The sequence below is a fragment of the Hemiscyllium ocellatum genome, chromosome 30 (assembly GCF_020745735.1).
Source record: "Hemiscyllium ocellatum isolate sHemOce1 chromosome 30, sHemOce1.pat.X.cur, whole genome shotgun sequence".
In the NCBI taxonomy this organism is placed as follows: domain Eukaryota; kingdom Metazoa; phylum Chordata; class Chondrichthyes; order Orectolobiformes; family Hemiscylliidae; genus Hemiscyllium; species Hemiscyllium ocellatum.
The window spans coordinates 9,773,078-9,797,639 of record NC_083430.1 but is presented as its reverse complement, the minus strand read 5'-3'; the positions used below and the strand labels follow the sequence as shown (position 1 = coordinate 9,797,639).

General features: G+C 43.3%; 1 protein-coding gene and 1 long non-coding RNA gene across 3 annotated transcripts in view; one reads left to right on the top strand and one right to left on the bottom strand.

The window, feature by feature from the left end:
- The window catches only part of LOC132829922 (protein tyrosine phosphatase type IVA 2-like), a 130,327-nt gene that overhangs the window by 60,655 nt on the left and 45,110 nt on the right, over positions 1-24,562 (top strand). For both annotated transcript variants that reach the window (XM_060847342.1, XM_060847343.1), the window contains exon 2: positions 19,649-20,228. In XM_060847342.1, the coding sequence (XP_060703325.1) occupies positions 20,133-20,228 (96 nt within the window). In that variant the 5' untranslated portion in view covers positions 19,649-20,132. The remainder of the gene's footprint in view (positions 1-19,648; positions 20,229-24,562) is intronic.
- LOC132829924 (uncharacterized) overlaps positions 12,444-24,562 on the bottom strand; it is a 220,072-nt gene continuing 207,953 nt past the window's right edge. The window contains exon 5 of the long non-coding RNA XR_009646283.1: positions 12,444-12,612. This is a non-coding gene — a long non-coding RNA (uncharacterized LOC132829924). The remainder of the gene's footprint in view (positions 12,613-24,562) is intronic.

Genomic DNA, 24,562 nt, shown 5'->3' with positions numbered 1-24,562 from the left:
AATTTTGAGCACCTGTCAGTCTCTCAACCATTACTTGAGAAAAGTCCAAGCTTCTCTGGTCTATCCACAAAAATTGAGTGTCTTGTTCCTCAAACCATTCTCATAGAATCTTCTCTCCACCCTATCTGAAGTCTTCTCTTCCTTCCTCAAGTGCAGGGTTTGGAATTGCATGTGATATTCCAGTTGAAGACAGAGTTTTCAAAATAACTAGCTTTACTTTGAATTCCATGCCTATTTATGAAACCCAGGACCTCATATGACTTTTCAACTGTTCTGTTATTCCCACCGAGCCTGCCACCTGAGTTCTTTGTGTGCATAGACCCTTTTTTAATATGGTGTCCTTTTGATATATCCCTTATTCATCCTACCTAAATGTAGCATTTGACACCTTTCTGCATTAAATTGTATCCCCTTGTCTGTCCTCATGAGATTTATCACTATTCTTCTCTGTTTCCATACCTCAAGTTTTTTTCATCTGCAAATGTTGACATGTTGCCCTATATACTCAGGTTAAATAACTAAACTAAAATGTTGACCCTATCCCAGAAACCCCCAATGCATATCATCCTCCAGTCCAAAACAAAATTGTTCATTGGTATGCTGTTTATTGTGATTCAGACAACTTGGTATCCACACAGTCCACTACCCCTTTTATTCAGCAGTTTCAATCTATCAGCATGTCTGTGGCATGTTATCAGACATCTTTTAAAATTCTCTGTAAAAGCATTACTGTCATCAATCCTCTCTCACCTCTTTAAACTCAGTCAAGTTAGTTAAACATAATTTTTCTTAACATATCAGTGCTGGTCAATAAACTAGCTATCGGTTTTAAAGCCATTCTACCACTGGTGTTAAACTGGCCTGGAGTTGCAGACTTTTTTTGAAGGCTGTTAGATTTCAATGGTCAAGTCCTCTGACACACTCCTGTATCTAAGGAGAATTGAAAAATTCCCAGAAGTACCAGTTCTCTTTGAAAAGGCCTTAACGGAGTGGGTAGGGTGAAAATATTTGCTTTGGATGGAAGGATTGTTTACAATTTTGCCTTGGTATCCTCAGGTGGGTCCTATACAGCCCCAGTGGCTTCTTAAATTTATACTATAACCAGTCTTTGTCACGTTTGCTTTTATCCATTTTTATTCCATCTGTTGTTACATTTGTTTTAATGGAAAGTGAGCTTGCTAGCATTTGTGATCCCTCACTCAGTTCAGGCCAACTAGGGGCTTGCATTTAGAGGGCAGTTAACAGTCAACCACATTTTGTGGATATGGACTCTTGTAGACCAGACCGGGTAAGACCACAGATTTCCTTCCATAAACGGCGTTTGTAAGCTAGATATGGTTCTTATAGCAATCTGAGAGTGTTTCATGTTTACCGTTGTTGCAACTAGTTTTCAATTCCAGATTCATTTAATTGAAATTAAATTCTTCCAGCTGTCATAGTGGGATTTGGACTTAGTCCTCAGAATATTTGCTTGGCTCTATGGGGCACTAGTTCACCAGCATCTACCTATCTCAATTACTCCTCTTTCACTGTGACTTTGATAACATCAGTCTTTGTAAAGACAGATGTAAAGACTTATGAAGTATCTCCGTCTTCTGGGTTGCCTTTTTATGTTAGCAACCAGTCTCTGCTCTTACTATCTCTTTGACTAGTGCACTTCTCACTTCCTCTCTGAGCCTTTTATTTTCAATCTAGTTATCAATGGTAATTTTCACCAGCATTGTCTGACTCAGAATAGCATCTGTTTCTGCTTCATCTTATTTCCAAACTGCTGCACTTAATTCTCTTAATATCATCTGGGATGTAACATGGTTAAGTCCCTTGTTATCACTATTTCTGGTTCACACAATTCTGTTTTTGTTCCTTTTATAGTTTTCTTTCAGGTTGATAGATGCTCCGCTAACCCTTTTTTTAACATTGAATGTAATGTATATGTTAGATTGTACTATAAATCTTCCTACAAATAAGAATTTGTAAAAGGAAATAAGGATGGAAAGCATAGAGGTGCACAATGTAGAAATATATTGTATATTCAGTACCTCCTGGAATTGTGTTGTGGGCCAGGCCAACATTTGTTGCTCACCTCTATTCAAGCTTGTTGTAGGCTGTCACCTTGAATTCTGGATTAGTGGTGCTGGATGAGCACAGCAGTTCAGACAGCATCCGAGGAGCAGTAAAATTGAAATTTCGGACAAAAGCCCTTCATCAGGAATAAAGGCACAGAGTCTGAAGGGTGGAGAGATCAGCTAGAGGAGGGTGGGGGTGGGGAGAAAGTAGCATACAGTACAATAGGTGAGTGGGGGCGGAGATGAAGGTGATAGGTTGAGGGGGGGGTGAAGTGGATAGGTGGAAAAGAAGATAGGCAGGTAGGACAAGTCATGGGGACAGTGCTCAGCTGGAAGTTTGGAACTAGGGTGAGGTGGGGGGAAGGGGAAATGAGGAAACTGTGGAAGTCCATGTTGATGCCCTGGGATGAAGTGTTCCAAGGCGGAAGATGAGGCATTCTTCCTCCAGGCGTCTGGTGGTGAGGGAGTGGCTGTGTAGGAGGCCCAGGACCTCCATGTCCTCGGCAGAGTGGGATGGAGAGTTGAAATGTCGGGCCACAGGGTGGTGTGGTTGATTGGTGCGGGTGTCCCGGAGATGTTCCCTAAAACGCTCTGCTAGGAGGTGTCCAGTCTCCCCAATGTAGAGGAGACCGCATCGGGAGCAACGGTTACAATAAATGATATTGGTGGATGTGTAAGTAAAACTTTGGATGTGGAAGGCTCCCTTAGGGCCTTGGATGGAGGTGAGGGAGGAGCTGTGGGCACAGGTTTTGCAGTTCCTGCGGTGGCAGGGGAAGGTGCTAGGTTGGGAGGGTGGATTGTATGGGCGCATGGACATAACCAGGTAGTCACGGAGGGACAGTCTTTGCGGAAGGCAGAAAGGGGTGGAGAGGGAAATATATCCCTGGCGGTGGGGTTCTTTGCGGAAAGGGGTGGGGAGGGAAATTGAATTGCTGTTTCTGCTGTTGGTTATTTGATTATTAAGTTCACCTACTGTCGATGATTTGATAAAACCCAGTGACTTGCTGCTCTTTCAAACGGCATTAACAGGATCTACATCCTTTGCAGATCTTGAGTCAAACACACAGGCCAGACATTTAGATGATTTTTCCCACAATCTAGTAGTTTCATGGTCATAATGAATGAGGTGAGCATTTTATTCCAATTTTATGAACATCAAATTTCTCCAGGCTTCTTGGTTGGATTTGAGTACATCACTTAAACATTAGTCCTGATCTCTAGATTACTGGTCCAACTACATAATTGAGCTACCATCCTTGTGTATTCTGCAGCTGTGCCTGTGAGTGCAGGTAAATGTAATGGCTATTCACAGAAGTTAAGAGCTATTAAAAGTGTGAAGGATTGTATGTAATGTTTAATGTCTGGGCACAGAATTGGCTGGCCCACAGAAGACAGGGTGGTAGTTGATGATGGAAAGTATTTAAAGTCTGGTTGAAGATTTGTAGCTCGGGTGTCCGTTGTTGTGGTTCTGTTCGCCGAGCTGGAAGTTTTTGCTGCAAACGTTTCGTTCCCTGGCTAGGGAACATCATCAGTGCTATTGGAGCCTCCTGTGAAGCGCTGCTTTGATGTTTCTTCCGGTATTTATAGTGGTTTGTTCTTGCCGCTTCCGGGTGTCAGTTTCAGCTGTAGTGGTTTGTATATGGGGTCCAGGTCCATGTGTCTGTTAATGGAGTTTGTGGATGAATGCCATGCCTCTAGGAATTCCCTGGCTGTTCTCTGTCTGGCTTGTCCTATGATGGTAGTGTTTTCCCAGTCAAATTCATGTTCCTGGTTGTCTGAGTGTATGGCTACTAGGGATAGCTGGTCGTGTCGTTTTGTGGCTAACTGATGTTCATGGATGCGGATTGTTAGCTGTCTTCCTGTTTGTCCTATATAGTGTTTTGTGCAGTCCTTGCATGTGGAGTTTGCACATTCTCCCTGTGTTTGCGTGGGCTTTCTCCGGGTGATCCGGTTTCCTCCCATATCCAAAGATGTGCAGGTCAGGTGAATTGACCATGTTAAATTGCCCATAATGTTAGGTATTTTAGTCAGACTCCTTCCTCCCCCTTCCTTGACCTCTCCATTTCTATCTCGAGCGACCGAATCAACACGGACATTTACTATAAACTGACCGACTCCCACAGCTACCTAGACTCCTCCACCTCCTACCCTGCCCCTTGTAAAAACGCCATCCCATATTCCCAATTCCTTCGTCTCCGCCGCATCTGCTCCCAGGAGGACCAGTTCCAATATCGAACAACCCAGATGGCCTCTTTCTTCAAAGACTGCAATTTCCCCCCAGATGTGGTCTACGATGCACTCCACCGCATCTCCTCCACCTCCCACTCCTCCGCCCTTGAGCCCTGCCCCTCCAATCGCCACCAAGACAGAACCCCACTGGTCCTCACCTACCACCCCACCAACCTCCCATATACATCACATCATCCGTCGTCATTTCCGCCACCTCCAAATGGACCCCACCACCAGGGGTATATTTCCCTCCCCTCCCTGATCAGCGTTCCGAAAAGACCACTCCCTCCATGGCTCCCTTGTCAGGTCCACACCCCCCCACCAACCCACCTCCACTCCCGGCACCTTCCCCTGCAACCGCAAGAAATGCAGAACTTGCGCCCACCCCTCCCCCCATCTTACTTCCCTCCAAGGCCCCAAGTGATCCTTCCATATCCATCACAAATTCGCTTGCACCTCCACACACATCATTTATTGCATTTCCTGCACCCAATGTGGCCTCCTCTATATTGGGGAGACAGGCCACCTACTTGCGGAACGTTTCAGAGAACACCTCTGGGATACCCGGACCAACCAACCCAATCACCCCGTGGCTCAACACTTCAACTCCCCCTCCCACTCCAAGATCATACAGATCCTTGGACTCCTCCATCGCCAGACCATAGCAAAACGACGGCCGGAGGAAGAGCGCCTCATCTTCCGCCTAGGAACCCTTCAACTACAAGGGATGAACTCCGACTTCTCCAGTTTCCTCATTTCCCCTCCCCCCCACCTTGTCTCAGTTCCAACCTTCGAACTCAGCATCACCTTCCTAACCTGCAATCTTCTTCCTGACCTCTCTGCTCCCCACCCCCACTTCAGCCTATCACCCTCACCTTATCTCACACACCTTCACCTCCTTCCATCTATCGCATTTCCAATGCCCCTACCTTTTTATCTTAGCCTGCTTGGCACACTTTCCTCATTCCTGAAGAAGGGCTCATGCCCGAAACGTCGATTCTCCTGCTCCTTGGATGCTGCCTGACCTGCGCTTTTCCAGCAACACATTTTCAGCTCTGATCTCCAGGATTTGCAGTCCTCACTTTCTCCTACATTAGTCAGAGTCTGGTTGGGTTACTCTTCGGAGGGTCAGTGTGGACTTGTTGGGCCAAAGGACCTGTTTCCACACTGTAGCGAATCTAATCTAATGTAATCATAGGGGTAGCAGGGTGGCTCAGTGGTTAGCACTGCTGCCTCACGGTACCAGGGTCCCAGGATCGATTCCAGCCTTGAACCAAAAATTATTCCAATGTAAAAGGTTACATCAGGTCACTATGAAATTATAAGAACTGGCATATCAGTCCAAGAAGATGACATTCCAGTGGCATTTTTAAGGTTTCTTCAATCATTAGTAAGCATGCAAGTGCAGCTGGTGAAAAGGGCAAAAGGCATGTTGGCTTTCATAGCAAGGATTCAAGTACGGAGTCTTGCTACAGTTACACAGGGCATCGGTGATACCACCTACATTGGAATAATTTTGGTTCCAGTTTTATGATCCCTTCTCAAGGCTGTCATCTAGGTTTCAGCAGTATTGGTCAGCTTACAATCGTCGTTTCCTACAGAAGGGAGCTGAGGCAAGGCACCTTTCAGACCCAAGAGTGTGCTGACAAATAGTTTCGATATAGATCTCTGCCTTCAGAGAAATTTAATTACAATATTTTTCAGTATTCTAGTGCATAAAAATGGCATTCCTGTTATAAATGGCCCAAATTCTTCACTTGGGAATTTGTTGAAACAGGCTTCCTGAGACATTGTTTTATGGCATTTATGTAAAAGGTCTATGAAAGTTGGTGCTGATAATCAGAGGTTAATTGTTTTACAATTTATTTGGTGGAAAGGAAGAAATGTGCTGATAAAGTATTTAAATTCTAAATATGAAAGGCTGTTGATTTGTCTTTGAAGTGATTTTACAATGTTCTGTTTTTTAATAAAGTTATGATTTCCTGCAGTTTTGCCCCATATTTGCTCGCATCTAGATTAGATTAGACTTACAGTGTGGAAACAGGCCCTTCGGCCCAACAAGTCCACACCGACCCGCCGAAGCGCAACCCACCCATACCCCTACATTTACCCCTTACCTAACACGGGCAATTTAGCTTGGCCAATTCACCTGACCCGCACATCTTTGTGACTGTGGGAGGAAACCGGAGCACCCGGAGGAAACCCACGCAGACACGGGGAGAACGTGCAAACTCCACACAGTCAGTCGCCTGAGTCGGAAATTGAACCCGGGTCTACAGGCGCTGTGAGGCAGCAGTGCTAACCACTGTGCCACCGTGCCGCCAATTGTACTTTTTTAGAACAAATATTGTTCAAGTTCTGAATGTGGTCACGCTCAGTATGCAAGTTGCCAATTTTCTTTACCTCCCAAAAACCCAGGATTAGATTCAATGTTGGGGTTAACTTTTTTGCCAGACCATGCAAATATAATAAATAAAATGAAGATCTGTGAATATTGGAGATCTGAAACAAACAAAAACATAATTTGATGGAGAAACTCAGGTCTGACAGCATCTAGAAAGAAAAATAATTAACATTTCAAGTCCACTGACCCTACTTCAGAGCTCTGTTTATAACTTTTTCAATTTTACTGTGTATCTCTAAAGGGAGATCAGTTTTTTTTTTCAGATTTAAGATGCTCTTAAATATTTGTGCACTTGCTCCCAGTAAAATATTCTTGTATTCTCTTTTCTACCCTTTCTGGGCACATTGACATATCCACTTGTGTGAAATAAAAGAGCAGAACCATATCACCATTTTAAATCAACTGCCATAAATATAACTTCAAAATGAGACCAACTTTGGCAAAGGGTTAGGTAGACTCGAAACATCAGCTCTTTTCTCTCCTTACAGATGCTGCCAGACCTGCTGAGATTTTCCAGCATCTTCTCTTTTTTGTTTCAGATTCCAGCATCAGCAGTAATTTGCTTTTATGAATATGAGTTCTCTTTTTTTTTAAAAGGTTTTATTTGCCTTCCTTTCCTGAAGTTGCTGACATCCTTTAGGGACCACTCTGAATGTTCCAAGGGTATGTGCTGTTGATTATTGAACCATGAAATTCGCCATAGTTCTGTCTCGTGATATTATCATCTCATCACGAATCACAGGATAAAATTGTGCCAGAGTTTTTGACCAATTTCTATTTTTCCTGGGGCCAATTATAATTCAGCTGACAGTGCTGCATAGATCAGCTAACCAGCACAGACCAGGAGTCAAGTCACTTTGTGGACTGAAGCACGAATCAAAAGGTCGTTTATGAAAATTCTGCTGAATTTGTAAGCAAAGATAGATTATTAGAAAAAACGCTTCTTCTGTCTTCGATTGATGTAGGATTATTTTAAACTAAGAATTAAGTATTGATTAAATTGATTGTGATTGTTGACTAGTGTAGACTGAACTACTTGCAGGAATTAGTGTATAAGTAGGAGGTAAATTGCTATATATACCTTTGTGGAAATGTAGAATGCTTTCTGCCTAGGAGGCTATTTGATCCACCATGTAACGCTGGTCCTTTGTCGGAGAAGTTCACCTATTGCTGCAGGACTGCCATTTTTCCTGGACACCACAGATAACAATCCAATTTCTCTTTAAACACTTGATTGAACCTGCTTCTACTATATTCTCAGGTAGTGCATTCCAGATACTAGCTAACTGTTGTTGGAGGGAATCCTGAGGGACAGGATATGCATGTATTTGGAAAGGCACGGACTGATTCAGGATAGTCAACATGACTTTGTGCGTGGGAAATCATGTCTCTCAAACTTGATTGAGCTTTTTGAAGAAGTAACAAAGGATTGATGACGGTAGATGTGATCTATATGGACTTCAGTAAGGTATTCAACAAGATTCCCCATGTTTAGCAAGGTTAGAGCTCACGGAATACAAGGAGAACTAGCCATTTGGATACAGAACTGGCTCAAAGGTAGAAGACAGGGTAGTGGTGAAGGGTTGCTCTTCCGACTGGACACTTGCGACTAGTGGAGTGCCACAAGGATTGTTGCTGGGTCCACTACTTTTCATTCATTATATAAATGATTAGATGTGAACGTAGGAGGTATAGTTAGTACGTTTGCAGGTGACACCAAAATTGGAGGTATAGTGGGCAGCAAAGAAGGTTACCTCAGATTACAAAGGGATCTTGATCAGATGGGCCAATGGGCTGAGAAGTGGCAGATGGAGTTTAATTTAGATAAATGTGAGGTGCTGCATTTTGGGCACTCCAATCTTAGCAGGATTTATACACTTAACGGTAAGGTTCGAGGGAATGTTGCTGAATAAAGAGACGTTGAATGGAAGGTTCAAAGCTCCTTGAAAGTGGATTTGCAGGTAGATAGGATAGTGAAGAAGGCGTTTGTTATGCTTTCCTTTATTGGTCAGAGTATTGAGTACAGGAGTTGGGAGGTCATGTTGCGGCTCTACAGGACATTGGTTAGGCCACTGTTGGAATATTGCTTGCAGTTCTGGTCTCCTTCCTATCAGAAAGATGTTGTGAAACTTGAAAGGGTTCAGAAAAGATTTCCAAGGATGTTGCAGGGTTGGAGGATTTGAGCAATCGGGAGAGGTTGAATAGGCTAGAGTTTTCCCTGGAGTGTCTGAGGCTGAGAGGTGACCTTATCAAGGTTTATAAAATCATGAGGGGCATGGAAAGGATAAGGGGACAAAATCTTTTCCCTGGGGTCGGTGAATCCAGAATGAGAGGGCATAGGTTTAAGATGAGAGGGGAAAGATATAAGAGACATATGGGGAAAATTTTCACACGGAGGGCAGTACGTGTATGGAATGAGCTGCCAGAAGGGACAAGGTAGAACTAATAAATTAAACTGTATTTATTTCAATGCAAGGGTCCTAACAGGGAAGGCAGATGAACTCAGGGCATGGTTAGGAACATGCCCTGAGTTATCATAGCAATTACGGAAACATGGCTCAGGGATGGGCAGGGCTGGCAGCTTAATAATCCAGGATACAAATGCTACAGGAAGGATAGAAAGGGAGGCAAAAGATGAGGGGGAGTGGCATTTTTGATAAGGGATAGCATTACAGCTGTGCTGAGGGAGGATATTCCCAGAAATACATCCAGGCAAGTTATTTGGGTGGAACTGAGAAATAAGAAAGGGATGATCACCTTATTGGGATTGTATTATAGACTCCCCAGTAGTCAGAGGGAAATTGAGAAACAAACTTGTAAGGAGATCTCAGCTATCTGTAAGAATAATAGGAAAGTTATGGTAGGGGATTTTAACTTTCCGAACATGGACTGGGACTGCCATAGTGTTAAAGGTTTAGATGGAGAGGAATTTCTTCAGTGTGTACAAGACAATTTTCCGTTTCAGTATGTGGATGTACCTCCTAGAGAAGGTACAAAACTTGACCTACTCTTGGGAAATAAGGCAGGGCAGGTGACTGAGGTGTCAGTGGGGGAGCACTTTGGGTCCAACGACCATAATTCTATTTGTTTTAAAATAGTGATGGAAAAGGATAGACCAGATCTAAAAGTTGAAGTTCTAAATTGGAGAAAGGCCAATTTTGACGGTATTAGGCAAGAACGTTCGAAAGCTGATTGAAGGCAGATGTTCATAGTAAAGGGATGGCTGGAAAATGGGAAGCCTTCAGAAATGAGATAACAAGAATCCAGAGAAAGTCTATTCCTGTCAGGGTGAAAGGGAAGGCTGGTACGTATAGGTAATGCTGGACGACTAAAGAAATTGAGTGTTTAGTTAAGAAAAAGAAGGAAGCATATGTCTGGTATAGTCAGGATCGATCAAGTGAATCCTTAGAGTATAAAGAAAGTAGGAGTATACTTGAGAGGGAAATCAGGAGGGTAAAATGGAGACATAGCTTTGGCAAATAGAATTAAGGAGAATCCAAAGGGTTTTTACAAATATATTAAGGGCAAAAGAGTAACTAGGGAGAGAATAAGGCCCCTCAAAGATCAGCAAGGCGGGCTTTGTGTGGAGCCACAGAAAATGGGGGAGATACTAAATGAATATTTTGCATCAGTATTTACTGTGGTAAAGGATATGGAAGACATAGACTGTAGGGAAATAGATGGTGATATCTTGCAAAATGTCCAGATTACAGAGGAGGAAGTGCTGGATGTCTTGAAATGGTTTAAGATGGATAAATCCCTAGGACCTGATCAGGTGTACCCTAGAACTCTGTGGGAAGCCAGAGAAGTGATTGTTGGATCTCTTGCTGAGATATTTGTATCATCGATAGTCACAGGTGAGGTGCTGGAAGACTGAAGGTTGGCAAACGTAGTGCCACTGTTTAAGAAGGGCGGTAAAGATAAGCCAGGGAACTATAGACCGGTGAGCCTGACCTTGGTGGTGGGCAAGTTGTTGGAGGGAATCCTGAGGGACAGGATGTATACGTATTTGGAAAGGTAAGGACTGATTTGGGATAGTCAACATGGCTTTGTGTATGGGAAATCATGTCTCACAAACTTAATTGTTACTTCAAAAAACTCAAAGATGATTGATGAGGGCAGAGCAGTAAATGTCATCTATATGGACTTCAATCAGACGTTCAACAAGGTTCTTCATGGGAGACTGATTAGCAAGGTGAGATCTCGTGGAATACAGGGAGAACTAGCCATTTGGATACAGAACTGGCTCAAAGGTAGAAGACCGAGGGTGGTGGTAGAGGGTTGTTTTTCAGACTGGAGGCCTGTGACCAGTGAAGTGCAACAAGGATCGGTGCTGGGCCCTCTATGTTTTGTCATTTACATAAATGATTTGGATGCGAGTATAAGAGGTACAGTTAGTAAGTTTGCAGATTTGCAAAATTGGAGGTGTAGTGGACAGCGAAGAACGTTACCTCGATTACAACAGGATCTGGACCAGATGGGCCAATGGGCTGAGAAGTGACAGATGGAGTTTAATTCAGATAAATGCGAGATGCTGCATTTTGGGATAGCAAATCTTAGTAGGACTTATATACTTAATGTAAGGTCCTAGGGAGTGTTGCTGAACAAAGAGTCCTTGGAGTGCAGGTTCATAGCTCCTTGAAAGTGGAGTCGCAGGTAGATAGGATAGTGAAGAAGGCGTTTGATATGCTTTCCTTTATTGGTCACTGGACTAGGAGCTGGGAGGATATGTTGCGGCTGTACAGGAGATTGGTTAGGCCACTGTTGGAATATTGCGTGCAATTCTGGTCTCCTTTCTATTAGGAAGATGTTGTGAAAACCTGAAAGGGTTCAGAAAAGATTTACAAGGATGTTGCCAGGGTTGGAGGATCTGAGCTATAGGGAGAGGCTGAACAGGCTGGGGCTGTTTTCCCTGGAGCGTCGGAGGCTGAGGGGTGACCTTATAGAGGATTACAAAATTGAGGGGCATGGATCGGATAGATAAACAAAGTCTTTTCTCTGGGGTCGAAGAGCCCAGAACTAAAGGGCATAGGTTTAGGATGAGAGGGGAAAGATATAAAAGAGACCTAAGGGGCACCGTTTTCAGGCAGAGGGTGGTACGTGTATGGAATAAGCTGCCAGAGAATGTGGTGGAGGCTGGTACAATTGCAATATTTAAGAGGCATTTGGATGGGTATATGAATAGGAAGGGTTTGGAGGGATATGGGCCCGGTGCTGGCTGGTGGGACTAAGTTGGGTTGGGATATCTGGTCGGCATGGATGAGTTGGACCAAAGGGGCTGTTTCCGTGCAGTACATGTCTGTTTCTGACTCCACTTGATGCATTAATAATGTCTTTAAAAAGCGACCATTGCTATGTTTTTCAATTACCTTAAATCTGTTGTCACTGGTTCTGAATCCTTCTATCGTTAAGAATCATTCTGCCTATCGACTCTGTCCTGACCCCTCATCTCCCCATAACTTCCTCTTATTGAACAACCTTACCTTTTCCAATCTATCTACATAACTGAAGTCAAAGCCTTGCGTGAAAATTTAATCTTGTGAGTAACCACTTTGGATTCCTGCATGATTTCAATTTGGCATTTAGAAACTGGAGGAAACCTTAATTGCTGGTTACAAGAGCTGAATCAGGATGCTCTAGATTTACAAGAGGATAGGGAGGAGGCAAAATTACCATTTATATCGCAACCACTTAAGTCTGCGACAGCCCGAGAAAAACAGAAAAACAATGTATGGCTCTCGCTATTGAAGAAAACAAAATTTATTGCTGATGTGTACATTTGTGGTCCAGCCACTTCCAGTTTATAGTGAGAAGGGCTCAACATTGCTGTTATCCAAGCAGTTTTCATGCTAATACTAGAGTATCAAAAATCTGTTGCCCTTTATTGCGACTCTCTCTCAAAGAATCACCATGCTGTAAAAGAAAAGATTTTTAAAAATCAATAAAACGATCATTTTGCAAATCACCAAAATGTATCTTAGTGATATGTCACACAACATCCCAGGATCTGTAAAAATTCAAGCTCAATTTTTGTAACCCATTTGAGGAGTCCAGTTTAATTTGAGATTTTCTTCTGGTGTGAAGAATGTTTTGAAAACTGATCCTCATAACCTTTTCTAAGCACATTTGTAGTGTAAGAGTAGAAAGCATTCAGCTGTTGTTGCCAGTGTTTGTAGGACTTTTGAAAGCCCAACGGTAGTGGTGTTTTGAGATATGGAATCAAGCCAAGAGCTCTGAGTTCGTTTACAACTTGCGCTGAAAGGCTCTGTGTGGTATGTATGTGGAATGCATGCACCAAGACAAGATCTTGCCACGTAATTGCAGAACTTGAGCTGCCTTTCAGATGTGCAGCAGCTCACTGAGCTAGGGTGCTGGGAGGGGCTGAACTTCAGCTTCACTGTGAAACTGTGCCCCACCACAGATGATTAGTGTCATTTGTACTAAACTTCAAATTCTGCTGCTACTTTGAAAACAAAGAAAAGTAATACAGGTATTTAATTTCCTGTTTAAACCCACTCTATGGAATAGCTTGAGTTTTCAGCAGAAATGGGCAGATTTTCTAGCTATATTTTAAACTATAGCATAACAAGCTATATTTTTGTTGCTGATGTTTTATTTTTAATTTGATAGTAATATGTTTATTACTCATAGTAATATGAGTTTTTATGCCTGCAGCAGTGTATTCATGATGTGAGATCTATCATTGTGCTGTTATGGAGTATCTATTGCTTGATATGTGAAGCGACAGCAGGTTAACATTGGACTCCATTTAATATGTATCACTCTAATGCTCAACTCATTTCTTTCTTCAAGCACACCTTTTTTTTTCTCTCTTTGGAATAATAAAGAAGTGGCAGAAGGATTCATGGCCATACAGTCTGTTGAACCATGTCATGATTACTCCTTCCACAGTGAAACTAAATGATGTGGGGCTTTTGCGCCAAAGGTAGAGATGCTACTACCGTGTCACACTGCCTCCATAATGGCAGAATTGTATACATTCAACAAAAGGATAAAGATCAGAGTTAGATTCCTGGTTGATTCAGTTAATTGATCTGAATGTCCTCATTTTAAATTGCTATTTCTGAGGATGCTACTGAAGAGTCATGTGTTACTGTATGATATGGACAGATACATTGGAACTAATAACAGAGGAAGGGAAAATGATGAGATTCTAAAGGGAGAATATAGAAAGTCAGGCAGGAATTTAAAAAGGAAGTCCTGGAGGGTCGTAAAATCTGGAGTACTCCTGGTGCGATGAGCTAGTGAAGGTAGGAATAGGAGGATAGAGCAGAAGAATGCGTGGCTGAGGAGCTGGTACAGGGGAGAAGGGTTCATATTTTTTGGGCAAGAAGGATGCATTGCAGCTGAATTGGAAGGTGATTAATGTATTGGCAGGGAGCTTTGCTAGAGCTGCTTGGGAGGATTTAAACTAGTAAGGTAAGCCCAGAGATTGGTTAGGGGTGTGTCGAGTGCGTTGGGACCCCAGGGTGATAGTAAGGAAAGAGATCAGTCTGAGGCTGGTACTGTTGTGAAAAGGAGCAAATAAAACCGAGCAGGCAAGAACAAACCAGAGAGCAAGGTGGGACTGGTAAATAAAACTGCATTTATTTCAATGCAAGATGCCTAACGGGGAAGACAGATGAACTCAGGGCATGGCTAGGAACATGGGACTGAAATTACAAACGCATGGCTCAGGAATGGACAGGACTGGCTGTTTAAAGATTCAGTTTACAAATGCTATAGAAAGGGTAGAAAGAGGGTCAAGAGAGGAGGAGGGGTGGTGTTTCTGATCAGGGATAGCATTGTGTTGTACTTAGGGAGCACATTCCTGGGAATACATCCAGGGAGGTTATTTGGGTGGAAGTGAAAAATAAGAAAGGGATGATCACCTCATTGGGATTGTATTATAGACTCTTATTCCCAACTCTTCTCCCCCCCCCCCCCCCCCCCCAACCACCGCCAAAAAGAAGGTTAGCAGAAAATTGAGAATCAATTGAGGAGATCTGTTATCTGTAAGAATAAAAGGGTGATTATGGTGGGGGATTTTAATTTTCCAAGCATAGACCGGGACTGCCATTGTGTTAAGGGTTTGGATGGAGAGGAATTTAAGTGCGTAAAAGAAAATTTTCTGCTTCAGTATGTGAATATATCTACTGGAGAAGGTGCAAAACGTGACTTACTCTTGGGAAATAAGGCAGGACCGGTGACTGAGGTGTCAGTGAGGGAGCACTTTGGGGCCAGTGACCATAATTCTATTCGTTTTAAAATAGTGACGGAAAAGGATAGGCAGGATGTATAAGTTGAAGTTCTAAATTGGGGGATGGTCAATTTTAATGCTATTAGGCAAGATCTTTCAAAGGTTGATTGGAGGCAGATGTTCGCAAGTAAAGGAATGGCTGGAAAATGGGAAGCCTTCAGAAATGAGATAACAAGAGTCCATGGACAGTACATTCCAGTTAGGGTGAAAGGAAAGGCTGTGTAGGGAATGCTGGATGACAAGAGAAGTTGAAGTTTTGGTTAAGAAAAAGAAGGAAGCATATGTCAGGTATAGACAGCAAAAGGGAAATCAGGAGGACAAAAAGGGGGCTGAGATAGCTTTGGCACATAGGGTTAAGGAGAATCCAAAAGGATTCTACATATACATTAAGGAGAAAAGGGTAACAAGAGGGAGAGAATAGAGCCCCTCAAAGATCAGAGTCAAAAGATGTCGTGGTGGACAAGCACAGCTGGTCAGGCAGCATCTGAAGAGCGGGAGAGTCTAGGTTTCGAGCATAAGCTATTCTTCATTCCTAGACCACACGTTTTGACTCTGATCTCCAACATGGGCGGCATGGAGGCTGTGTTTAGCACTGCTGCCTCACAGCACCAGGGTCCCAGGTTTGGTTCCAGCCTCAGGCGACTGTCTGTGTGGAGTTTGCACATTGTCCCCGTTTCTGTGTGGGTTTCCTTCGGGTGCCCAAGTTTCCAATAACAGTCCAAAGATGTGCAGGTCGGGTGAATTGGCCATGCTAAATTGCCCATGGTGTTGGGTGCATTAGTCAGAGGGAAATGGGTCTGGGTGAGTTACTCTTCAGAGGGTCGGTGTGGGCTTGTTAGGCGAAGGGCCTGTTTGCACACTGTAGGGAATCTAATCTAATCTACATTCCTCACTTTCTTCCCTCGAAAGATCAGCAAGGCAGCCAATGTGTGGAACATGTTTCAGAGGAGAGGTGGATAAATCCCCAGGACCTAATCAGGTGTTCCCTAGAACTCTGGAGGAAGCTAGGGAAGTGATTGTTGGGCCCCATGTTGAGATTTTGTATTATCGATAGTCACAAGTTTGGTGCTGGAAGACTGGAGGTTGGTTAACATGGTGCCAGTATTTAAGAAAGGTGATAAGGAAAAGCCAGGGAACTGGTGAACTTCGTAGAACAGTACAGCACAGAACAGGCCCTTCAGCCCACGATGTTGTGCCGACCATTGATCCTCATTTAGATTACTTACAATGTGGGAACAGGCCCTTTGGCCCAACAAGTCCACACCGACCCGCCGAAGCGCAACCCAACCATACCCCTAACCTAACACTACGGGCAATTTAGCATGGCCAATTCACCTGACCCGCACATCTTTGGACTGTGGGAGGAAACCGGAGCACCCGGAGGAAACCCACGCAGACACGGGGAGAACGTGCAAACTCCACACAGTCAGTCGCCTGAGGCGGGAATTGAACCCAGGTCCCTGGCGCTGTGAGGCAGCAGTGCTAACCACTGTGCCACCGTGCTGCCCTCATGTTTGCACACTCAAATGTCTGTGACCGTATGCATGTCCAGCAGTCTCTTAAATGTCCCCAATGACCTTGCCTCCACAACTGCTGCTGGCAATGCATTCCATGCTCTCAACTCTGTGTAAAGAACCCGCCACTGACATCCCCTCTATACTTTCCTCCAACCAGCTTAAAACTGTGACCTTTCATGTTAGCCATTTCTGCCCTGGGGACATAGCCAGAGACTATCGACTCTATCTATGCCTCTCATTATCTTGTATATCTCAATTAGGTCCCCTCTCCTCCTCCTTTTCTCCAATGAAAAAAGTCCGAGCTCAGTCAACCTCTCTCCATAAGATAAGCCCCCCAGTCCAGGCAGCATCCTGGTAAACCTCCTCTGAACCCTCTCCAAAGCATCCAATTCTTTCCTATAATAGGGCGACCAGAACTGGACGTAGTATTCCAAGTGCAGTCTAACCAAAGTTTTATAGAGCTGCAACAAGATCTCATGACTCTTAAACTTAATCACCCCTGATGTTGGTGTTTGGAGGGAATCCTGGGGTACAGGATTTACATGTATTTGGAAAGGCAAGGACTAATTAGGTATAATCAACATGGCCTTGTGCGTGGGAAATCACGTCTCTCAAACTTGAACCTTTTGAAGAACCAACAGAGGATTGATGAGGGCAAAGTGGTAGACATGATCTGTATGGAGTTCAGGAGGTATTTGACAGATTCCTCATGGGGGATGGTTAGCAAGGTTAAATCTCATGGAACACAGGGAGAACTATCTATTTTGATACAGAACTGGCTCGAAGGCAGAAGACTGGGAGGCCTGTGACCATTGGTGTGCCACAAGGATTGGTGCTGGGTCCACTGCCTTTCATCATTGAAAAAAATGATTTGGATGTGAACAGAGGTATAGTTAGTAAGTTTGCAGATGACCCCAAAATTGGAGATGTGGTGGACAGTGAAGAAGGTCACCTCAGATTCCAATGGAATCTTGATCAGATGGGCCATTGGGCTGAGGAGTAGCAGATGGAGTTTAATTTAGATAAATGTAAGGTGCTGCATTTTGGAAAAGCAAATCAGAGCAAGACATATACACTTAGTGTATATGTAAGGTCATAGGGAGTGTTGCTGACCAAAAAGACCTTGGAGTGTAGGATCATAATTCCTTGAAAATGGAGTTGGAGGTAGATAGGACAGTGAAGAAGGCATTTGGTGTGCTTTTCTTTATCAGACAGAGCAATGAGTATAGGAGTTGGGAGGTCATGTTGCAGCTGTACAGGACATTGGTTAGGCCACGTTTGGAATATTGTGTGCAATTCTGGTTTCCCACCTATCTGAAGGATGTGAAACTTGAAAGAATTCAGGAAAGATATTTACAAGGATGCTGCCAGGTTTGGAGAATTTGAGCGAAAGGGAGAGGTTGAATAGGCTGGGGCTGTTTTCCCTGGAGCATCAGAGGCTGAGGGGTGACCTTTATAGAGGTTTATAAAATCATGAGGGGCATGGATAGCGTATATAGACAAAGTCTTTTCCTTGGGGTCAGGGGTGCCCAGAACTAGAGGGCATAGGTTTAGGGTGAGAGGGGAAAAAATTGGAAAGGGACCTATTGGGGCAAATTTTTCACGCAGAGGGTGGTCTATGTATGGAATGAACTGCCAGAGGAAGTGATGGTACTGTTACAACATTTAACAGGCATCTGGATGGGCATATGAATAGGAAGGGTTTAGAGGGATATGGGTAAGCGCTGTCAAATGGGACAAGATTAGGTTAGGACATCTGGTCAACATGGACGTGATAGACCGAAGGGTCTGTTTCTGTGCTGTCTTTCTCGACGACTATGACTCCTTATACCTTGGTTCTGACATTGCTGCAAAGCTGCTTCACACCCAGGATTCTCTGTTTAGGCTCACATTGCGAATGACCAATTTGGGCAAGGAAATAGAGAATCCTGTAGAATGCTAAGACGCACAGAGCTTTCAAGGGAGGCAGATAAAGGGATACAATTTAAGAGCAAATCCTGTCATGTTTGTCTTGCCAAAAGTAAAGGCAAACATATTTTCTGACTGTCCTCTTAAGTTGACCAGCCAAGCTCAGTGAAAGCGTCAGAGATAGGGAGGAGGCTGGAAGAACACGGCAAGCCAGGCAGCAACAGAGGTGGAGAGGTAGACATTTTGGGTGTAACCAGTCTTCAGGACCTGGGGTGGTTGTAGGGACGCTGCAGATATGGGAGCTGCCTGCTGTGATGCTCGGTGAACTGTTCCCCAAAGTAGACGAGACTGCATCGGAAGCACCTGATGCAGTAGACTAGGTTGAAAGAGGCACGTGAACCTCTGTCTCACCTGCCTCTCACCGAGCATTGCAGCTGGGCCAGCAGGGGCGACTTCTCCCTTTACAGTATGACCATCCTTGGCTCTTCCATTGCCAGAACGAACCACCGTACTACAAATTGGAGGAACAACACTTCATCTTATGCCTGGCTAGCTTACAGCCTGGAGGACTCCATATTAAGTTTTCCAATTTCAAATAATCTTCCTTCCCATCCCTGACTCCCTTCCCAGCCCCTTCTGCTCCTCCCTGCCACCAATTGGATTCAGTCCTCCCATTGACCAACCAGGTTGTACCCTCTACCCGTCTTCACCTATCCCCACTTCCCCACCCTCCCCCACCACCCCTTTATCTGCAGCTCCCCCAGAGCAGCCCCCAGTACTGAGGATACTCGAAACGTCGACTTCTCCACCTCCTAATGATGCCTGGCTTGCTGTGTTCTTCCAGCCTTCTGCCTGTCTAGTTTGGATTCCAGCATCTGTAGTTTTTTTTTGTCTCTCACCAGTGAAAGCACCAGACATGACAAAATTCCATCAGGAACTTCTGGAAAAAGGCAGTTCTGAGTCTGAAGAGAGATTTAATTGTTTGGACATGTATTACATAAGATTTTTGGGAGTGCAGGGGAGAATGTATGCTAATTGTGTAGTGGAATTGGAGTGGGGAGAAAGTAAATGCATAACTGATGGTGAAGGAATGCGATAAGTTGCTTTGTATGTGGAAAAAGTATTAATGTTTGGCTTTAGTGTTTTTCTGTATCAACATTCAAAGCAATTCACCATGAATTGCATTAGAAGCACTTGATTATTGTTTTGGTTGGGCTGTTTATTTGTCATTCTTTACTCAGTGATTTGTCTTTTTCTTCAACAGAAAATCAGTGGCATTTCCGGTTGCTCATTTATGGAGTTTCTGAAGGGCAGCAGGGACTATTGCCAGGCACAGCACGGCCGCCTCGCGGACAAGTGAACTCCAGGTCTCTCCCATTTCATCTGCTCCACGAGGAAATCATCTTAAATGTAAAAGTGCCAACAGCAAACTGGGATTCATCTGGATACTGGATTTAAAAATTGGATAGTTTGTGAGAAATAGAGGACGTTTGTTCTTTCAATGACCTAGCCTGGATGGGGTAAATCTGCCTGTGTTTTGTGCAATTGGATGCTGTAAGAAGCACCATTGCTCAGAGACACCAACCAAAACGTGCCAGTCTGAATTGGATTTCACATCAACTGTGTTGAGTCCAATTGTGAGAGTGGAAATTTTAAAAGCACAAGTGCGAACAGCGAAAAGGATCACAAAGTGCTGCTTCAGAATCTCCCTTTTTTTTATACACTTTTTTTTTGACGTTGCAACCACAATGAACCGCCCGGCCCCCGTAGAAATCATCTGCGACGGTATGAAGTTTCTCATCACACACAACCCAACCAATGCTACCCTCAACAAGTTCACAGAGGTAAACAATGTTATCTTCAGGCCAATGTGTAAATAATCTAATCAACATGGAAACTGATGCAATATTTTCAGTGTACTCTGCAATATTCCCTGTTTTATTTTGGGTTGAAATATGCCCCTGCAGGAGAGGATAAAGCTTTAGGAAAAACCAATGGTACTGTGACAAACTGTTTCACCTTTGGTACTTGAAACTGAGTTCAGAGCATGACCATCTCATGACAAGTCTCACCCACACATGCCATGCAAACCAATGCTAAAATCCTAGGCACATGTACAGGGTGGGCAGGGTCTGCGTGAGTTGTGATGCTGCCTTACCTTCTGAACAGGGGCCAGACTTAATAGAAAACTCCAAACCCCAGAGGAAAGATGTTGAATTGATTAACCGAATAATCAATAGTGCCCGTCCATCTCATTCGGATAATTGAGGTTCCTCTGTATTTGTATGTTCTTGTCCAGTGATCAGAAGTTCAGAAAACAAAACAGGCTTTGCATTCAATGTTCAAAGGCAGCCAAGGTGGTCTTGTTGAAAGATGACTTGTGGGTTGAGTATATATGATTTTAACCTCGACGCTTTCAAAGTGAAAACCTTTTTCCCCCTCAGGTAACATTGCATTATCCATAATACTGACTTGTTTGTCATATCCTGCTGTTTTTTTTCAACCTGCTCTTAATGTCCATAGCATTGCCAATGTCCATATTTGTTTAATTTTGAAAATTAAAAGCCCAGCCCCATTCTATTGTCCCTACTCCTTTTCTAAACAGTAAATTACTGTAATGCAAAAAGAGGCAAAATGGTCTGAATTTAACTGGTAAAGGATTAAAAGTCATTTTGACTATTCATTTCAATCTTCAATGGATTAAAACTCCTGGAGTAGATGTGATTTTGTTTCTAATGTAAGTAATGTTAGATGGTGAATGTCACTCAGTTAACCTTCTCTTAAGCAGGCATTGGGGGAAAAAAAACTAACTAATCTGTTGTAAAAACAACTGGTGACATGTAACACAAAATAAATTGCTCATTTAATCTTTGACAACTCCTATTTTCACCCTAATTAAGGCAGTGAGTAACTTACTGCCAAATTTTTTTTTTCTCTCTCCCTCTCTCTCTCCCCCCCTCTCTTTCCCCCCCCTCTTCCCCCCCCTCTCTTCCCCCCCCTCTCTCTTCCCCCCCCTCTCTTCCCCCCCCTCTCTCTCCCCCCCCCCCCCCCCCCCCTCTCTTCCCCCCCTCTCTTCCCCTCATACTTACTGCATTTCTCTCAAAGTGTGTGGATTATGTATGAGTCTTCACCCTACTACTTTGAAGTATAAAATATTGTGCAGGTCCAGTTTGCTGTGGTTATTATATTGAAGCTTGAAATTCAATGAAGTGATAGAGCAAAGCTCCTTTCACTGCATGTTCAGCTCTTGATCAAGTACTTTAGACTGAACTGGGTAAAAAATGTTCACTACTACAAACAACGGCCAACAATGTAACATGAGGAGCAACTTCTTCATGAGAGTTGATGGTAAATGAATAAAGTGTTTTTGAAGTTTATGCAGTGGAAATTTCTGCCATTTGATTGCTTTTTCCTCAGAGGCTACAGACAATCACTTAATGTAGTTAAAGTGGTATTTAAAATCTTTTGATGTACCGAGGGATTGGGTGTTCAGGTACCTTGTACCTTGACGAAGGCAACGTAGGTCGATTAGAGTGGCCAAGAAGGTATACGGCATGCTTTCCTTCATCAGACAGGGTATTGAGTACAAGAGTTGGCAGGTCATGTTACAGTTGTATAGGACTTTGGTTCAGCCGCATTTGGAATACTGCATAACAGTTATAACAGTTCCGGTCGCCACATTGCCAAAAGGATGTGGATGCTTTGGAGAGGCTACAGAGGAGGTTTATCAGAATGTTGCCTGGTATGGAGGGTGCTAGCTATGAAGGCAAGTTGAGTAGATTAGGATTATTTTCATTAGAAAGATGGAGATTGAGGGGACTGAGGTATATAAAATCATGTTCAACAGCAAGAAGCATTTTCCCAGAGTAGGGGACTCAATAACTGAGTCACAAATTCAAGGTGAGAGGATGATAGGTTGTTTTTCTTGAGATTCTTGTGCACATGATGCAACTGCAATACGCCAACTTCTGTGAGCAGCCAAGATTTATTAAGCAAGGATGAGCTTTTGGAGGATCACTTGCCCTCTTTGCAATGCTTGCAAAGTGTGTCAAGTGAGGCTCCCAGAACAAAGGGACCAGTTTTTGCTTTATACAAGATTTTACATCGCAGTCAGTAATGTCCACAAGACAATCCCCAGTTACTCCCCCAAAGTCAAGACACAATGTTTCTGGAAAGAATCAAAACACTACAATGTAAAATGATTAGGTTATTCCTTAAAACAGCACTTACAGAGTATGATTAGATTGTCACATCCTGCCTACAAAACAGGAAACCGCCCACCCCCCACCCAAACTGGACATCCAATTCCTGACATGTCAGCAGAACAAATTAACCCTTTAATATCTCAAGGGGACAATCTTAAGGGAGATATGCGTGGAAAGTTCTTTACGCAGACGATGGTGCCTGGAGCGCTTTGCCAGTAGAGGGAGGCACGATATCGTCATTTAAGATGTATCTAGACAGATACATGTATGTGCAGGGATAGAAAATGGGCAACAGGTTTCGATAGAGGATGTTGATCAGCGCAGGCTTGGAGGGCCAAAGGGCCTGTTCCTGTGCTGTAATCCAGTCAAATATAAATGGGAGTTGTCCTTAATAAGACCATAAAATGAGGGAACAGAAGTAGGATATTAGAACCATTGAGTCTGCTCTGCCATCCATGACTAATCTGATAATCCCCAACTCAACTTTCCTGCCTTTACCCCATAACCCTTGATTTTCAGACTGACTAAAAATCGAACTATCTCAACCTTGAATATAGTTAACAACTTAACCACAACAGCTCTCTGGTAAAGAATTCCACAGATTTACTACCTTCTTTGAAAAAAAAATTCCTGCTCATCTGTTTTAACTGAGTAACCCCTTACTCTGAGATTATGTCATCTGGTGCTGGACTCTCCCAAAGAGAAAATCCACATCTCCACATCTTAAGGCATCCTGAAAGTGTCAGAAGATTGGCAGTATTGCTGAAAGTTTCTGTTCTATGAATACTTCATGCTTACTGACCACCTGAATTAATGCTGACACTTAACTGAGTCTATAAACTGAGTGCATCTCAGCATCATTTCTTATATTGGAGAATTACTTAAGTGGCAAACATCAGATTTTTTTCTTAAATGAATTGTTGGCTGTATAATCACCCAAGATTTGAGTTTCATCATTAAAGGCATTTTTCTCTCAATGTCATTGCATTTGATGAACTTCTTCAATGATAGATAACCTGGAAACTGAACCTGCGACCATAAAACGGAAGTATAATCTGCAAATCAGACTTTTATATGTGACTATGTTCCAACCCAAATATTGCATCTGCTTAAAAACATAAGTCGTGTATAAAGGGTTCAACCATCTTCTGTCTGGATGGATAAAAGGTTTTTATTTAGGTGGTATGATTTTTACAAATCCTGGTTTAAAAAATCCAGTTGATGGGAGGGAAAAACTGTATTGTCAGGAACACGAACATGATCCATAGAAAGCACTTCCCTCCGTTCGGCTGCCTTGCTAATCTCAATTCTACTACTACACAGAGTCCATGACTTTATCATGATGAGGACCTGATTTAACCAGGCTGCATTTTGTATACCAATACTCCAAATTTGGAAATAGTCACTTCTGTTGACTTCTCTCGAGGTGGGGTGGCAGGGGGGGGGGGAAGGAAACTAAGGTTATGTTCAGGTTCACAAGCTTTTGTGAGAACGAGTTCTGACAACTGGTAACTACCTGAAATATTACTCTACCTTTGTCCATCATTATTGCTGGGCCTGCTCAGTATTTCGGCTGAAAATGTGTTGCTGGTTAAAGCACAGCAGGTTAGGCAGCATCCAAGGAATAGGAAATTCGCCGTTTCGGGCATATGCCCTTCTTCCTGATGAAGGGCTTATGCCCGAAACGTCGAATTTCCTATTCCTTGGATGCTGCCTAACCTGCTGTGCTTTAACCAGCAACACATTTTCAGCTGTGATCTCCAGCATCTGCAGACCTCATTTTTTACCCTGCTCAGTATTTCCCATAGTTTCTGTTTTACCATTCTTTTCCAGTAAACCTTTATGCCCTGGAGATTCTAAGCATGCATTCCAGTGATAAAACAGTCACTTTTAAAAGAAAGCAACAATTCTAAAGCATAAAAGTTGCTGTTTACACTTGTCTCAGCTACAATTAATATTAACTAACTAGTATG